General features: G+C 41.6%; 1 protein-coding gene across 1 annotated transcript in view; it reads left to right on the top strand.

Moving 5' to 3' along the window:
• PRKCA (protein kinase C alpha) overlaps nucleotides 1-18,023 on the top strand; it is a 145,199-nt gene that overhangs the window by 100,882 nt on the left and 26,294 nt on the right. The window contains exons 6-8 of the mRNA XM_063409077.1: nucleotides 2,115-2,271; nucleotides 2,366-2,500; nucleotides 3,248-3,344. Of these exons, the coding sequence (XP_063265147.1) occupies nucleotides 2,115-2,271; nucleotides 2,366-2,500; nucleotides 3,248-3,344 (389 nt within the window). The remainder of the gene's footprint in view (nucleotides 1-2,114; nucleotides 2,272-2,365; nucleotides 2,501-3,247; nucleotides 3,345-18,023) is intronic.

Raw genomic sequence — 18,023 nt, forward strand, 5'->3', positions numbered from 1 at the left:
GCTGTCACTTCATCCTTCACTCCCTTCATGGTTCTTAGTTCCCTTGGGATTGTAAATACTTAGCTAAAATAAGTTCTTTAATCTCAGTGTTATTCCTTAGAAGTATTTGAAGATTCTTTTCAGTGCACTAAATTTTAAAAATTGGGTGGTTTGGGTTTTTTTATTTCATGGGTTGAAATGTTTTTCCAGCTGACCACAGGTGTGAAGACCCCCAAAGGGCAAACTTAGAGTAGATGAGGGTGGGGAGAATTTCTCTGACCTGAAAGGAATCCTTTCCCCAGCTGCAAAACCCTGTCAGCTTCACACATGGACTGTGGAAAAGTATAAATTAAATGGTCTGCAAGAAAAATAAATAGTTCTGTTCTTTTCTTTTAACACAGTGATTTTTTTCTTGATATAATTCTTTGAGGAATACACATAGTGAATGTGTACCCTTTCTTCTAAAATTTTAGCCCATAAGCATTTTCTGTCTCTCCTTCTAAAACCAGAAATTTAAGGAACTTAATCAGTATCAACTGTTGGGTCATGCTAATGTGATTCATTTTCAGCCATGATCTAATTTCATTAATTAATTTACATCAGAGTATCTGTTCTGCCTGGGAATTATCTTGACAAATAAAGTAGAGCCTTCCAAATCATTAGCTCACATTCCTGTACTCCTCTTATTCTATATATAAACTAATATCTCTGTTGTTTGGATGCCTTTTAACCTCAATGCTGGGAAACAACAGATTGAAATCCTGGGAAGGGGTAGAGTTTTGGGATTGTAGTATGAAAATGCCATTTAAATCTGGGGCAAAAGGAGGACAATGTCTGGAGCAAAGAGTAAATATTTGTTGCTGAAGGTCCTGACACATTTTTTCTTTTTTCTTTTGCCTTACCTCTAACTGACTTTTAAGTGTCTGTAAAGTCCAAGTTTCTGTAGGAAGCACTTTTCGTCAAGAAATATTAAATTGTTCAAAGGTGGATCTTTCTTAAATTTCTGTTCAGATTTTTTCAATTAGGCAGGTAAATTTTAGGAAGCCCTCCTAAAATAAAAGCAGTGTCTGAGGCAGTGTCAGTCCTGGAAAATCTCTCCAGTGGCTCTCAAAGGCTGGAATTCCCTTCTCCCTTAGGAGCCATGGCACAGCCAAAGCTTCTTGCAGTCTTCCTTCCGGAAACAGCTCTAACCTTAAACTCTGGCTGTCACAAGGGAATTCCTGGGTGGAAGCTCTTTCTGTCCCAAACAAGCCCAGGTTTGGGTGTCCCCAGGTTTTGAGATGTCCAAATCTCAATCTGTGAGCTCCAAATTCCCCATCCCAGTTCATCACAGCACCGCTGGTTTGGGTGGGTTTCACAGCAGAGGGAAATGCACCTTTTATCCTTCAGAATTCTCCTTCCAGGATGTGCAGGTGTTGCTCAGGTGTGTGCAAGAGGGAGGGCAGTGCTGCTGTGCTCCCCCTTTGGGTTCCTCCTTGTTCCCTCTCTCCTTGGGGATCAGGAACAACTCGAGGTAACCTAACTCACTTTGTTTCTTCCTTTGGCACTGTAAAAGTAGAAAGCTGCGTTAGGATTTTTGTGAAGCTGGAGCTCCACACGTGTTCCCTGCACTTTTTTCCCTTTGGTTGCTGTCATGACAATGCTCAGATTCCATCTGACAATTAATGAGCCGTGAATCGTGGGAAGGGTGGTGCTAGAAACCTTCCAGAGAGGGCTTGTGTCAAACACCTGATCCTCTGCAATCCCCTGCGATCTGGCCGTGGCTTTTACAGTATTTGGCTCCTAATCTGTGGTTGTATAACCTAAGAGCATGAGGGAACAAAAGCACAAAGGATTGGTACCTGCTTAGAAAAATTACAGTGATGGATTTGGGTATTTAATGGTTGCGCTGCAGGGAGGGCTGCCTGGAAGCTTGTGTTGCTTGTGAATCACTCTCCTCTCCTGTCATTGCTCCCTGCTATTCTTATAAATATCACTCAGTACAGCCTTTCTTTACAACAAGTCGTTTCTCCCATGCCAAGTCTGACAAGTGGGCTTCACATCTTATTTATTTGTCAACGTGCTTCAATAGCTCTGCTCTGACATGTAATTTCTTTCTTAACAGTGATGTGTAATCCTGTGTTTCATATTGACAGTGAGAGAAGCAAAAAACCTCATTCCCATGGATCCGAATGGACTTTCAGATCCTTATGTCAAACTGAAGCTCATCCCAGATCCTAAGAATGAAAGTAAACAGAAAACAAAAACCATCCGTTCTACCCTGAATCCCGACTGGAATGAGTCATTCACGTTGTGAGTTTAGCACCCTGATTTCCTGGGGGGTCTTTGGATGCGTGCAGTTGTTTATTTCAGTGTTGACAACTCCTCCTTTTCTCTCCTTTTTTAGTAAATTAAAACCCACGGACAAGGATCGCCGGTTATCCGTAGAGGTCTGGGACTGGGATCGAACAACCAGGAATGATTTCATGGGGTCTCTCTCTTTTGGGGTGTCAGAGCTTATGAAAATGCCAGCCAGTGGATGGTAAGAGCTTCTGAAAAGAGAAGGAGAGAATTTATCACCAAAAGTTTTAAACCTGTCATTTTTTACAATGTGATCTACCTTTTTTTTTGAGCTTTTTGCTGTGTTTCAGGCTATAAATTCACTGAAAGTGCAACTAAACCTAGGAAACACAGGCTATATATATCAAAGGGGGATAATAAAACAATTGCTTTTCTTTTATGGTGTTCCTGAAACTTCTGCTGAAGGCAGGAGCTGCTGCAAACTCAATTCTGTGTATATAGTCTTGTGATCCAAATTTTATTTTTATCTCCAATATGATGTGTTCAATACTAAGTGTATCATGTTATATATAGCTCTGCAAATTCAAAGCACATGGAAACTGATCTGGTAAAATGCCACCTCATTACCTGCCAGGAGAAGGGCAGAGCTCATCACATCTCAAAAAGGACATTTCTTCAAAGACACTTGTTTAGGGCTATGGAGGCACTGGAGACAAAGGTTCCTCCTCAGGGTTGGTGTCTCTATCAAATCCCAGGATGAGTGGGAAGAATCTCCTTGTCCATTAAACTGCCTTGACAGATAGTTTGGGATTAAAGGTCTGGTTTCAGGTAAAATATATTCTATTTCTGAGTTTGCTTCAGGTCTTTGAGATCAGTTCTTTGCATACTTGTGGCATTGATACAAACCACAAACAAACAACGAAATCAGATTTTAAATCTATCAGGAAAAAAATGTAAAGTCACCATTTTTTTCTGAAATTTGCCACAGGTACAAGCTGCTGAACCAAGAAGAGGGTGAATACTACAACGTTCCAATTCCAGATGCTGATGAGGATGGAAATGCAGAGCTCCGACAGAAGTTTGAGGTGAGGATTAAACACAGATGTGTGCAACTTAATATTGCATTTATTTTTCACCTTACTACACAAGAAAAAAATCCTGTTAAATGATACACATGTTAGAGTGCTGCTGGTTCTGTCCCTGTGACAGCTCTGTGTGTCTTTGGTTTTCTTGAAGATTGGACCACATGGTTTAATTCAGAGGTGGCATCGTTCTCTTGACAGTTCAGCTTCTCTGCTATGACACTTTATTTTAAAATATGTTATGTCAAGTATATGTAATAATTTCAATGTCTTTTAACAATTGCTGCAAAATCTGCCAGCCACTATCACTGCTATCTGCATCATTTGACAAATGAAATTCTCAGAAACAAGGGTAATTCAATACTTTGAATATTTCACGCTGTAACTTGGGGCGTTTTAAGAAAATACTTTCAGTGTTCACACTTTGGAGCTTGAAAGTCTTTGCAGAAGGTTTTTATGTGAAATTCTGCTCTCTGTAGTGTGGGGAAGGATGTTGATGTTTGTTTGAGGATCAGAGGTATTGCTGGTTATGTTGAAGAAGGAGAATCCAGAGAAAAGTGATGCTTTCTGCAGCGTTTTGCCTCCTGTGGCGCCAGCTGGAGAAGTTGGTAGCCACAGGAATGGTCTCATGTGCCACACAAAGGAGTTTTTTTGTTAATATCAGACTCTGCCTCTTCTGACAAGCCAGAACAGCAACAAAATATTTGCTGGCCACTGAGCCCAGGAGCAGGACAGGCATGGCCTGGGCTGGGAGGGGTTTGCTGGTGCAGCTCCTGTCCCCTGCTGCTGTCCCAGCTGCACACACAGCCAGGAGCTGGAGATGTTCCAACCTGCTCTGTTCACAACCTCGGCCAAGCTGTTTACCCAAAACATAATGAATGTACCTGTTGTGCATAAACAAACCTGCCTGTTCCTTTCAACCTGAAATGGCAATTTTCTATGTTCACCATCAGGCACAATTCTCCATTGTTATTAGAAAAGATGGGTTAACCCACGAAAGGGAGGAAAAACGGCACATGTTCAACTCTCAAGGAAGAAAAAGAAAAGGTGCTCCAATTTCTTCTGAACGCATTTGGATCAGCTCCCATGTCTGCAGCATGAACTATGATTTTTGTTACACATTTGAGAAGTATTTGAGCCTCCATTCCATTTTCCTTTCTTTACAGTTGTGATCTGACCAGTGTGATTTCATTTTGCTGCACTAGGTCATTTGCTATTCAAGATCATTTTTATTTTTTATCCTCCCTAGAAAGAATAGCCTCAAAAGCAATTCTGTCCATGTTTCTGTGCATTATGCAGAGTCTGGAATTGGGTGGATATTTATAGATTGGTGATATGGGTATAAAAATTTACCTGTTTTTCTTCAGGTCAGAGACAGCACAGAGACAAGTGTTTAAAATTGTCCTTTAAAAATGTCAGCTATTACATGCAGTGTGTTTGCATGTTGAATTTACAGCCTCTGAGGTTGATTCTTAATCCTGCAGTAAATACTTTGGTTGCAGGAGGAACAGTCAGGGTTTATCCATGTCCTGCAATGAAGTGGAGTAGAAATCCTGAGAGGATTCGTGTAAAACTGCTGGACCCGGTCCCAGAGACAGCAGCTTCACCAAGGGGCAGCTCTGCCTCAGAAATAATCAGTCTGTCTCTAATTAGTTCAGCCTCAGCACTGTGTGTTTGAGGCTGTCCCTGCTCTGGGCCAGCCTGTTTGAGTGACTGAATTAATCCAGGGAGGGGAATGGGTCTGCAGCAGGCACTCGGTGTCTCCAATATTGCATTTCCCAAGCTGCACAATGAAGAATTTTAAAATTTGGTGATGATAAGTGAGAGCATTGGTAGCTGAACAAACCCTGTAAGTGTAAGGAGGCTGATGGAATGTGGTGTTATGTGGCTGAAGGGTTTGGGTTCACCCTCTTGCCATATCTCAAAGTTTATCTCTATGAAAAGGAGCAGAGGGAAGCAGAACCCTCCATGGAATGTTCTTCCTTGGTTTCAGGGGAACATCACTGTGATGGCTTCTGAAAATTCACAGCACAGATGTCTGAATGGTGGTATTTCACTTATTAGCTATTCTGGTATGGCACAAAAGTGGTGCTGACTCTGATCATCTTTTCCTTTATTCCTGTTATCATTTATATCCTGGCTTGCACAGGCATTTTATTTTAGGTGCCCTGTAATAAGAAGCAAGTAGACAGCACTGAGAAAAATGCTGCTATTTGTGATTTAATGACATCATCTAAATAAATATTCCACTGTTCTAAAATCAGCATTGGAGCCTTACAGGGAGAGGTTTGCAGGTCTTGACTGTCACTTTCTTGAGGGAGAGAATTTGTCAAGAAATTAAAAACACTGGGCCAACTTCCCATTTATCAGGTTATGGAAGGAGTAACTCCAGAGTTCTTCCCAATCCAGTCTGCACTTGTAGTGCTTGGTCTATTTGATATATGACCATGTGATTGGACTGATTTAACTTGGAGCACTAAATGACAACAATTTCCACAAAAATACTGCACTGCTTATACCAAATACCCAAAATAAATAATGGTGGCCTTCAGAGTAAAGGGCTGTATACAAACCTAAGCTACACAAGAGTAGAGGAACTTTAAGATTAATATTTCATTGTTTCATATTAAGAAAGAATAAGGTTATTTTCAGCTTAGGAAAGACCAGAGAGCCAAGAGATACAGAATTTCTGAAACCACTTTGTGATCTTGAAAATTCTGAATTTGACTTTGCCCTTTTGACTAGAGTTTAGAAATGTGGGGCAGTAGAACCTCCAAGACCACTTAGGAGCTACCTCCCATTTAAATCAGAATTTTAAGAATATCTGAAGAATATATCTTTCAACAGGTAGCTTTAAGATTTGGCCTCAGGCTCTCATTGATCTCAGACCATTTACAGAGTAAATGTCTGCCTTAGCACATCACTTTCCCAGCCCAAATTTCTCATGGAAATGGGGCTCTTAGCCACACAAATCTCATGGAAATGCTGCTTTGCTCACTGGACCTCCTGGCACATATTCTTAAGTCATTTATTCAATGTAAATCTACCATAAAATAGCTATACAAGATTATATATAAGTAAATAATAATAGATTGGAACATTCACTTATATTTGTAACTGGATGCTAAAAACTGTTTGTCATGAGAAGTTTCCTCATGGCCCATTCTGCCATATCTGAATCAGTTAAAAAATTAACTCCCAACCTTTGCCCAGAATGGTTCCTATCCAACAAAAGGGACCAAATTTGGAAAAGAAAGAATTGAGGATTTTTTTTTACCTTTTGTATTTTATTGCAAGCAGTTTTCTTATTATATTCTATGTCTAATATGAACCTGTATATAGAATTTGAGGTATATTACGCAGAGGTGCAATGCAGTATTTTCTATACAACAGATTTAATTCCATCTACGTAATTTCTGGATCTCACCTCTCACTAAAGCTCACAAATCTATTATCTGCTCATTTAGCAGTGTGATCAAATCTGTCCTCAGTGATTTATACATGATACATCGTCATTAATATTTAGAGATAAAAATATACTCCTGGAGGAAGTGGAGGCAGGATAAAATCTGTCACTATTTTTCAGTTGGTTTTAACCTTTAGTTGTGGATTTTCTCTGTGGAATGGCATTATCTGTGACCATCTCAAAATGAAACTCCCTTCTCACCAGGCATATGCAGAATAATTGTGGCTGCTCTGTAATTGTCCGTGCTGAAGTTGCCATGGGAACTCCCAACAGTCCCAGGTGCCTCCGTGGACCCAAACTAGAAAATCTTGTAACTGCAGCATCTACTCTTTGTTATGCACTTATTTCCTTCTTCCAGTAGTTTTCTAGTCAAAGAAAAAAGCAGAATATCGAAATAATGCAACCTTCTGGTATTTTTTTAAGGCTGGTTGTGATTTGGGCAGTAAGATGCCTTTGCCATTTTTGGGCATCGTTCCTTTTTTCCTGAATTTGGGGGAAAGAAATGTGCAAATTCTGAAATTTCCATTGTGGGAAATTACTTGAGTTTAGTCAAGCCCCTTTTACTTTTCCTGCTTAGTAAAGCACTTCTTGATGCTTCAATATCACCTTAGGATAGTAGTAGAATAATACTGATTTAAAAGTAGGCTGGTGAATTGTTCTGTGGTCTCTCCCCTTCTTTCCACATCACCAGCACTGGGAAATGTTATTAAAAATAAAGCAGCTGTTATGGTCCATATAAAGGATTTTTTTAATTAAACCAAGAGCAGAGCAGCCATAATCCTCACCCATGGACACATTTACTGAGCACGAGGTGTTGGTGATGGGAGCAGGCTCAGTCACTCCACCCAGCTCTGGCAATTGCAGTGATCCAAGCACACTCTTGTGAGGGAATGGGATTCTGCTGCTAAAATCCTCATTTTAGAGCATCTCTGGGAGGGCACAGAGTGGTTCTCCTGGCACACACTCTTCACATGTCAGATGTGTTCTTTTGTTCTAATTATTTCTTCTAGTGTAGCTCTCTGGGTGCCTTTGACAGGAACAAAATCCTTCCCTTAATTTCTGAGAGCTCCATCTCTGTCCCACCACAGGGACTGTCCCTGGACCCTGGGAGGGGACAAATATCCACATCCCTGGCTTTGAGTCCTGTTTGTGTGAGACATTCCAGCTGCTTTGACCATGGAATTACTGCTGGAGTCCCTTTTTGCAGCCCAGGACATGAGGAGAGGGAGCAGAGCAGAGGACAGGGTGGATATCGTGTCTGAGCACTGGAAGTGAGCAGTCAGTGCTGACATTTTGGTGACCTCTCACCAGAACTATCATTATGATCCTAAAGAAAATGTCTTCTAAAATACCTTATCATTATTATGATCCTAAAGAAAATGTCTTCTAAAATACCTTATCATTTTAAAGATAACAGGACGGATGTGGAGCTTGGCCATCGGGCTCGGTTATAAATACCTGGAACCTCTCCAGTGATGCAGGATCAGAGATATTTCTGCTCCTGAGCTCCTCCAGGATGCAGGGCAGCACTTTGTTTGCCCAAATTTGTGTGTTAATCCTTGTGCAGGCCCGAATTCACAACCCAGAAGCCTCAGGCTGTGTATCCGTGCACACAGAGCTGATGTGGATTTACACCTTCATCCTCCTCCTGACAGCACAGCTGCTGTTAAACAGGACCTAAACTGTCCCCAGAGATCAAGGCACAACTAAAACTCTCTGATGAGATTTTTTGCTGTCTAATGCTGAAAAACCTCTTTCATTTATTTATAATTTCTTTTCTGAACATCAGTACATCAGTTCACATTGTTTCAATGCAGGCCTTGCATTTCTTAGATCTTTACCACTCCTCTTTAATTTTTTTAAAGCCATTTCTGTCTGCTTCATTAGAAAGGAGAAGGCCAGGATTTTCTTAGTCTGGCATTTTTCTGATATTCACAAAAACTTCAGGTTAAAAGGACATATTTCTTTCCTTTAATCAATGGTCAGGACATCCTAGAGCTGTCTTTATTCTGAGCTGGAGGCTGGGTGGAAATGTTGCAGTTGCACAGCCAGGGCCATACTCCAGTCACTGTTTCAGTGGCTTCTTAAGAACCCAGTGAGTTTTCTAATGAAATCTATTTTCATTCAAAAAACCCACCCCAAACAAACAAACAAGTACAAAATCCCCAAGATAAACTGTAAAGGAACTTGTGATTTTGTTAGTTTGTGAGTCAAGTTCTTTAGGTCTCTGTAAAGCGTTACAAGGACTGTGAAGGAAACGTTCACTTTTAAATCTTTGAAGGATGGTGTTTTGCCCCAGAGCTGTTACACTGCAGTCACTTTACTCTTTTTATTTTTTATTTTTTAATAAATAAAAGATATGGTCTCTTCCATATCTGTCCCTAACCAATATGCATTCCCACTTTGAAGCTTCAGGCAGGTCAGCAAAGGGGACATGGAAAAGAGAAATAGCATTGCTGACACTTCAAATTGCAAATGGCAAGATGAAATTTACTTTTCAGGAAACAGAAACTAAGCCACACTGAAATCATGACCAGCCAAAATATCACTGGCACATCAATCCACTCTCATTATGCATATAGAGATATAAAAAGAAGAGCTGCTTTTTTTGGCCATGGCACTCATTCCTATTTTTAAATTGTGCATATTTAATCATTAGAGAATCGTTTGCAGCATTATAGAGATGCTGTTAGATGACTCCATCTGTTCTGTACTATAGTTTGGCGGGGGGAATTCCCATATGCAGTTGTCTGGAGGTTTCCCATCCACTCACCACGGCTCAAACTGGAGAAGTTGAAATTTCTTAACTAGATGGCAGAAATCTCTGCCTTCAGTTTGCATCAGCTGCCGACTTCCTTCAGGCTTTTCTCAGTGGGTTGTGATTTGAGGTGAGGAATATAAAAAATCACGTTGATAGCAGGGATTTCCTCATCCCTTCTATAAAGGTGAAATGTGTGTTACAAACCAATGCAAAAACAAAGACCCCAAATCCCCCCCGTGTGCTGTCGCCCCTCTGGAGCTCCTGCAGGGCTGAGAGCCCTGCCCAGCTGTGCACATCTGGAGCTTTGGCCATGAGGGGTTCCATGCATGGGCTGTGTGTTTGTGAGCTGAGATCACAGCCCTGCCTGTGCTCCCTGCCCTGCTCAGGAATTAACACAATTTATTTTCCCTGTGCTTAACAGACGTGTCCATTTCTGTATCCGCGCTGCTGCTGTGTCTGTATTTGTTTATTTGTGCTGCTGATTGTTTCTGCTGTGCTGTGCCAGCTCTTTACTAACCACGCAGTGTTTCTCCCTCTCCTGTCTCTTCCAGGACTGTCATGTAAATATCCACTTCTTCAAGGTAGTTTTCTCCTTGGTGTTCTCCTGCACACAACCCCCTTTTACCAACATCTGAAGTTTCTTGAGTTTAATTTCATTCTCACCATCTTTTAAGGATGCACTTGGTTTTTTTTTCCACTTCAAGCTTTTCTAATTGATTGTTTAAAAAAATTAAAAAATTGAAGTAGAAATCTTACTGAATTTGTTATAAAGTGATCCCCAGATTAGAATTTACTACAAAAAAAAGAGTGATCAAACCTGAGCAGATGCAGTGTGCCTTTCTTTTTGGAGGAATTAATTAAATGAATGCCACCTTCTCATGGAAAATGGAAAAAGGTGCATCTTTAATTTGAAAGACATTCATGGAACTTTAAGTAACTTTCACAGATAAAATAATGCTCATGGTCACTGTATATTTAAAGAGATAAATTTAGATAATAGAGCATGCATGTTTTATGATTTAACATAGTAGATCTATTGCTGGATGTTTTTTGGAGTATGCTGTATTGTAAGAGATATTACCCATGTGCACAGATGCTCTGACACCTGAAATACCAACTCACCTGTTTATTTCTCATTTGCTCCTTTCACTACTCCCCACATCACTGAGTTACTGCCATAAAAGTCACATCTCAGCATTGAGAACATACATGTGTTTCGTTGATATTTGCATGTATCTCTAACAAATTATTTTGCTTTATTAGGGCTAAGGCCACTGGCACAAACCACACTTGCAGTTTCATACATTGCTTAAGTGACCATTTAAATGAAAATTTGAAGCTCCTTTGTTGTAAATTCTTCTAAGACTTTTATATTATTGAAGCCATTATCATCTTCAAATAGTATTTTTAAAACTGAAGTTGACCTGGAGCAATTTAAATTATCACTCAAGGCTTAAAAGCAAACATTATTTTAAAGAGTTGTTTATATTATTAATGCATGATTTTAACAAGTGTTCTAACACTGAACCAGAAAAATCAAATTAATCTGTTTTCTTAACCTTGATTTTTTATCTCAGAAAAGCCTGTACAGAAGAGAACTGCCCTTCCTCAATCCTTTACACCTCTTCATATTTGAAAATAAAATTACATGGTGGTTTCATTGGTGAAACTTGTTTTGTGCTGGGAAGTTGGACTTTCTCTGCTTAAATGAATTTTTAAACCAGAGCAGAAGTCACCCTGATAAAATGCATCTGGTATAAAGAGGTTTTGTAAAATCCAGGCCTTGAAGAGCACTGATTTAAGCTGATAAAATTGGTTAATTCATGTTTCCACCCAAAAAAAAAGGACTGAAGGGTTTCCCACAGCTGCTGCTTCATGGGCAAAATTCATGTTTAGTCCTGGTGGATTATAAACATGAATTCCATCGGAGAAAGCTGCCACTCTGTTTCTCTGGGGACACTCTGGAATTCAGGGGTTTTCATGGATAAAAAGCTTCCTTGTTTGTTATCTGTCTTTTCTCACTAGGCCACCTCAAATCCCCCTTCCCCTGCTGCTGGCAGTGAGGCTGAGCCCTGGGCTCAGCTCAGGAGCATCCCTGGGGGGATCATGGTCCAGGGGATCCCTGGAGGGATCAATCATGGTCCAGGGGATCCCTGGAGGGATCAATCGTGGTCCAGGGGATCCCTGGAGGGATCAATCATGGTCCAGGGGATCCCAGTGCCAGGAGCATCCCTGGGGGGATCAATCATGGTCCAGGGGGTCCAGTGCCAGGAGAATCCCTGGGGGGATCAATCATGGTCAGGGGATCCCTGGGGGGATCAATCATGGTCCAGGGGATCCCTGGGGGGATCAATCATGGTCCAGGGGATCCCTGGGGGGATCAATCATGGTCCAGGGGATCCCTGTGCCAGGAGCATCCCTGGGAATGACCTCTTGGAATGACCTGTGGGAGTGTGGGGCTGCTGGGGAGGTTTCATCCCAATTTTACAGGGTTGGAACTGAAAGGAGGCAGCAGGAGCAATGAAGGAGGAAGGGCTGCATTCCTGAGGATAACACAATAATTCTGAGCTAGGAATGTACAAAAAATAATTTATGATATCACAGCAAATGGGAGCTGTTGTGGATACTTATTTATGGAATAATCAGACTCTGGGAGGGGCCACACACCTATCCTGCTTCTGTGCCACTGCAAAGTGTGTATTTAAATAGATCATTCCTCAACATCATGCAGAAAACATCTTCATCTGTGTGTGTGTGTGAGAGAGAGAAAGCATTTCAGAGCACATTAAGATTTGGATGCAAAATCCCAAGGTTTTAAAATCAGTTCTGGTCTGCAGCTTTGTGTGGCTGGTGGGATTTGATTGCAGGGATTTGCTCTAAGACCAGGGAGAGCTGAAGTCCTTAAAAATTCTTTTAAAACAGAATTTTAATTTTTTTCCCTTATTGAAATAAGTTTATGCTTAAAAGCAGATTCCACACTCTAGGTTTTTTATTATTGAAAACTAGCTGTAATTTGCATAATTAAAGAATGGAGGAGCATCTAGAAAAGCAATTCTTCCTTCAGCACTTAGGGGTTTGCTGTTGTAGCATCCTATTTGCTTTTGGGGATTTTTATTACCACCACCACAGGATACTTCTGCAAGAATTCTTGAATATTATTCCTAGGCAGCCTCTTTAATTACATTTCATCTCGTTAGGCACTGCTCTGTTGCAGGGGAGAGACTGTTTGGCAATAAAGGCAGGAAACAAAGTGGACTCAGGTGGCTGCAGGATTATTAAAGAGATTAAACATGTTGACAGTGCCAAATGGGGAACTGGAAACTCTTCCCTCTCTGGATTTCACAGCTCACACAGGCAGACACTGGGCAATATCCCCTGAAATTCCTGTCTGAGGATGGATCCATCCCTTTTCCAGGGTCTTTCACAGTCATTTGACTTCACTGTCTCCATTTCCTAGGGAATATGGTTACCTAAATGTGCCTGGCACATTTAGGAATATTTTAGAAATTTTATGTTCAGGTACTTCACACAGTTCTAACTTCTATCCAGCAAGACAAAAAAAAAAGCTTAAGAAAAATAATTGAAAAGGGAATGTTGTTATAAACCCCACAGGAAAGGTCTATCGAGGAGCTCCATGATATATTAAACTGTTGTCTTGTCCTTTCAGATCCCATTTTTTCTTTATTCTAAGTAAAGTTGAGGTTGAGAAAATAACTTCTCCTCAGAGTGAGAAACCACAAGAGGTCAGCAAAGAACAGGGAAAAGTTCCCAGAGCTGAGCTGGTTCCTGCAAAAGAGGAAATCATCCACATTGTTTATGTATATATGTACTTAAAAAATACAAACCCGTTAATTTAAACCATAATTTCAGTAAAATTCAATATAACATTTTTCACACAGCCCTTTATTCAGGTTTGGTAACTGGCACTGATGAGAATTTTCCCTCTAATTAAGATATTTTATAATTGCAGGTGTAAAAGCAGGTACTGCTGTGCTCACCTCAGGATTGCTCAGCCCAACTCTTCGGTGGCTTCAGGAGTGGGGTTCCTGTGTCCTTGGACATGCTTTCTGCAAAAGGCCTTTTTAATCCTTTTCATATACAGCACAAATATTTGTTGCAGGCAAATCCTTTAAATAAATTTACTGTTAGTAATTAACAGGGTATATATGAAACAAGTTTATGAGGAGGAGAGGAAAAGTAAACTAAAGACATGGAATAATTGGTATTTAAGTCCCAGGTAGAGTTTATCACCCACCTCATTTACATCTTTATGAAACATTCCATTTGCCCTCATGCCTTTTTGCTAGCAGTGAGAATACTGTGAATTTTTTCCCAGCTCTTTTTCCAATAACTATTTCAGCCATTGAAAGAAAAACGCATTTTCATTTTCATATATTGCATTTTTTACTAATTACATCATAGTTCGCCATAGTGACACTGCCATCATGAAAATGAATCTCAGGGTGCTGATAAACAGCTTTTTGGTGATTTACCTCTCTTCAGTGTTGCCCTTGCTGCAGAGAAGTGTAGCTGCAGTGTAAATTCACCAAGGTATGGCTGAAATCTGTGTTTGAACCTCCTGAATCCTTGATGGTGTCCCTGGTATTGGGCACCTCCTTGATTTCCAACAAAACTCTCCTGAAGAATTATAAACTGGCCTTAGGTTATGGCATGAAGATTAAACCTCAGTCTGGTGAAGCATTAGTTCTTGCTGGGGCTTAGAAATGGACTCTTCTCATTTCAAATTCTCAGCATCCTGGTAATTAAGTTGTAGAAAGTAGGAAATTGATAGTCTATCATAGCATCTATAATTACATGGAATTGGAAATGCAATAACGTAAGAAACAAGCTGCCACAATGACAGAGAACATTTCACTGAATGGGAGGGCTTTTCTTCCAGATTTCAACTTGAAATTTATTGGATTTATTTGCTTTATTAAAGGCTTGCTAATGGCTCAACACATTGATCAAAGTCCCCACTTTGTGTGTACATGACTGGAAACCTGAATGGGCCCTTCCTTGATTCTTGGATAAATCATTGTTATTTCAGTTTTCCCATCCTCAGTACGAGCTTTGCTGGTTCTGCCAGGGACATCTGAGGTTTGTCTGAGCTCTGAGCTGCTCTGGTGCTCCTTGTGCAGGGTCCAGGTAGTGACAGCAAACTGAGCATTCATTTCACCCCTGCAGGCTGGAATAGTGAAGCTGGAATTTTACTGTCCAGGCTGTTCCATCCTCACTTCTCACCATCCATTTTGCCATTTTTGTAAGTGATGTGCAGAGTGTTACTGGCAATGCTTGGGGTTAATTCAAGAGTGAGGAGCAGAAACCTTGGCTCCGTGTGTGGCAGTGTGAGATGGCTGATCCCTTCCCACAGGGAAGCACGTGGGGGTCTAACAAAGAACTGCTGAGAAATTCTGCCACGTGAGAAGCAGGGATTTTGTTAGATTTTTCAGAGGGATTAAGTCGTGGCAAGGAGACATTCCTGCTCCACAAATCTCAGTTCTTGGGAGCTGAGATAAGTTCTCCAGAGCAGCTGTGGCTGCCCCTTGATCCCTGGAGGTGTTGGACAGGGCTGGGAGCAGCCTGCTCTGGTGGAAGGTGTCCCTGCCGTGGCAGGAGTGGAACGAGGCATCTTTTAGCTCCATTCCAGCCCTGGAAGTGTTCAGGGATTCTGTGCCTCAGAGCCAAGCCCTGTGCAGTCTCTTTGGGCTGCTGAGCCTCGTGCTGTGGGTTTGGAGCAGAGCAGAGAGCACTGAGCTCCTGTTCCATCCCTGCTGGCAGCCACTGCAGGGCAGAGCAGGGCTGGAACTTCCAGAAGGAAGCCAGCAGGGCTTCCAGAGCAGGGCTGGAACCTGGAGAGGTGGGGAGGGAATGCTGCCATCCATGGGGAGCAGAGCTGGGAGAACCCACAGGACTCAGCTGGGAACAGAGCTCTGGATTTAACCTCCCTGCCAAGTGGTGGGGCCAGAAAATAAAGGATGGACTGTGGCTCTCCACACAGCACTCTGCTCATGTGGTGGGAATTCAGCATTGTTGTAAATATTTTTTCATTTATCACTTTTTCCTCTTGGAAATGTGGTGCCAGGGATGATCCTGCTGGCATCTGGGAACTCGCTGGGAGTGAGTTTCCCTGACAACAGAGGAACACATCCTCTGGTGAGCCTCTCACCAGGCTTGGTGTTTGCTTGGATATCTGAGCATGGGAGAGGTGTGGGTTCTCCCTCCTGTGCCTGGGGGGTGGCTGCAGGTTTGGGCAGCTTTGGATCCTGGTGTTCCTTTCCCATGTGGGAACAAAGCCAGTCTCACCCTGAGTGTTTCAAACAGCAGAGGAGGAGCAGTGGAGGAGAGCAATACAAGGTGTTAAAGCTCTGATATCTTGGAAGGGGACTCATTGCCATAGAGAGATTGGGAGGAGGAAAGGGGATTTTCTATATAATTTTTAAATTCTCACAACTTTTATTTATTATTGGCTAATGTGGAAAATGACCAATTCAGTCTTTTTGCTCTGTAATTCCTAAGATTTTCTACTACAGATATACACGGAGGGCAGAAGAGCCAACATTCAGATTTATTGTTTTGTCCTATTCAATTTTCTTCACAGGGAAAAATCAGAAAGTTTTGAAAAGAATCATCGAGAATTACTGCAATTGCCATAAAGAATAAAGAATTACTATTCCCTAAATCACTTCTGTTTCTTCTTTGCATCACGCTTCTCATTAGATTTTGAATAACTCTTTTCTTACTTAATTAAAAGTACAATTGTTACTCTCAGATTAAAAAGAACTCCAAAGCGTTTTTACTGTGAAACCTGAGATATCTTTTCTAAAAAGCACCTGCCCAATTCCCAGAGTCTCTCCAGTGTAGCACGCTGTAATTTCTTAACACTCCATGGAGGAGTGAGTTTGGGCTGAATATATAAGATATGTCTCACCTGTGGTTTCAGGGTAAAAGAACTGGCCGAGATAAGGTGCGTCCAAAGCAGAGGAAGTAAGATGATGTGCATGTCTTGTTTTCTTTTTAGATTAACTTTCCTGCTCCCAGTGCAGACTAATTTATCTTTAACATTCTGTTTTCCTGGTTGGTTTGCTGCAAGCTGGCTTCGTGGTAACAATACTGTGGTTTTATCCAAGATGATAAGCCAAGGAGTTGGGATGTGGATAGAAAATTAATCCAGGGCCTGAAATGCTGTCTACAACTTCAGCAAGTTTTAATATCCATAAAATAAAGGAGGGTTCAAATAGGATCCTGCAATTTTCAATTTTAGTCATGGTAGGAAAGGCAAAATATCAATCTTTTGCAATAAGCTTTTAGGAATAATTTGAGTTTATGTCCCTTCTGTAGCTGCAAAATTGGTTTTGCTCTGGCAGTCTGGAAGAGGATATTGGCTGCATGGCATTTTCTGTCTGCTGCAGCCAAGGTGTTTCAGATATAAAACTCATGATAGAACTCAGTGAAATGTCTTGAAATTCCCACTCTGTTTCCACTAGGACCTTAAGCCAAAAAGCAGGAAGAGAAGATCACATGCCAAATATGAAAAAAGGCTTTTTGCATGCTCCTGAAAGGGTGGTGGCTGGCCAAGGTGATGGGAAATAAGGACCTTTGATAGGGTTATGATAATTTAATGAGTTCCTGCCACTTTGGGGTTATGTGCTTCCTTTGAGTCAGTCTGGTTGTTCCCCAGCATCCCTGGCTGGCCTGTCCCTGGTTTTTCCAGCTGGTTTGCAGCAGGGTTCTCTCTTTATTCCAGCCAGGGGTGACCAGGATTGTCACCTTCCCACGGGGACAGGTCACAGCACAGCCATGAACTCCTGCCCTGTTCACCTCCTGCCTGGGCCAGGCAGCTCAGAGCCCACCTGGGCACTCAGGAGGAACCCCGTGTTCTCCTCAAAAATCTGCCATCTGCAGAAAGATTCTCAGAGTGACATCTAATTTAAAAAAAGCTGAAAAATGGGAGAGGAGCGTGTCTGTTGCTCATTGAATCTCGGTGCTCAGAGGATGCAGAGAGGCCTTGGCTGGGTTCTCAGATATTATTTTAAGATCCTGCCTTCAGATCCTGACAATTCCAGCCTGTGTTGACTCCGAGTGAGTGCAGTGCCTCCAGCTCTGGAGCCAGCAGCAGGCACAGGAGCCTGCTGGTGAACCTGCCCTGCTTTTTTATGGAAAAAGTGCTGGAAACCCCAGAGGCTGGGATTGCAACGCTGTGGAGAGCGTTCCCCGCCTGCTTGGCAGGTTTGCACCCCAAAAAACAAACGGCCTTGGAACAAAATCTGATTTTTTTGTTTCGAGTTACGCATTTTTCGAGCAAGCTGCCAACAACCTGCCCAGTAGGTTTAAAGTGTAAGAAATAAAGCTGGTGCTTTCCATTCAGGGCCTGATTTGGATCTCCATTACTGAGTGAAAAGGAGGATATTGGAATTGCTTTGTGCATCAGAAAAGCAAGATCTTTATCTGAGAT

This window comes from Prinia subflava, chromosome 12, assembly GCF_021018805.1.
Source record: "Prinia subflava isolate CZ2003 ecotype Zambia chromosome 12, Cam_Psub_1.2, whole genome shotgun sequence".
NCBI lineage: Eukaryota > Metazoa > Chordata > Aves > Passeriformes > Cisticolidae > Prinia > Prinia subflava.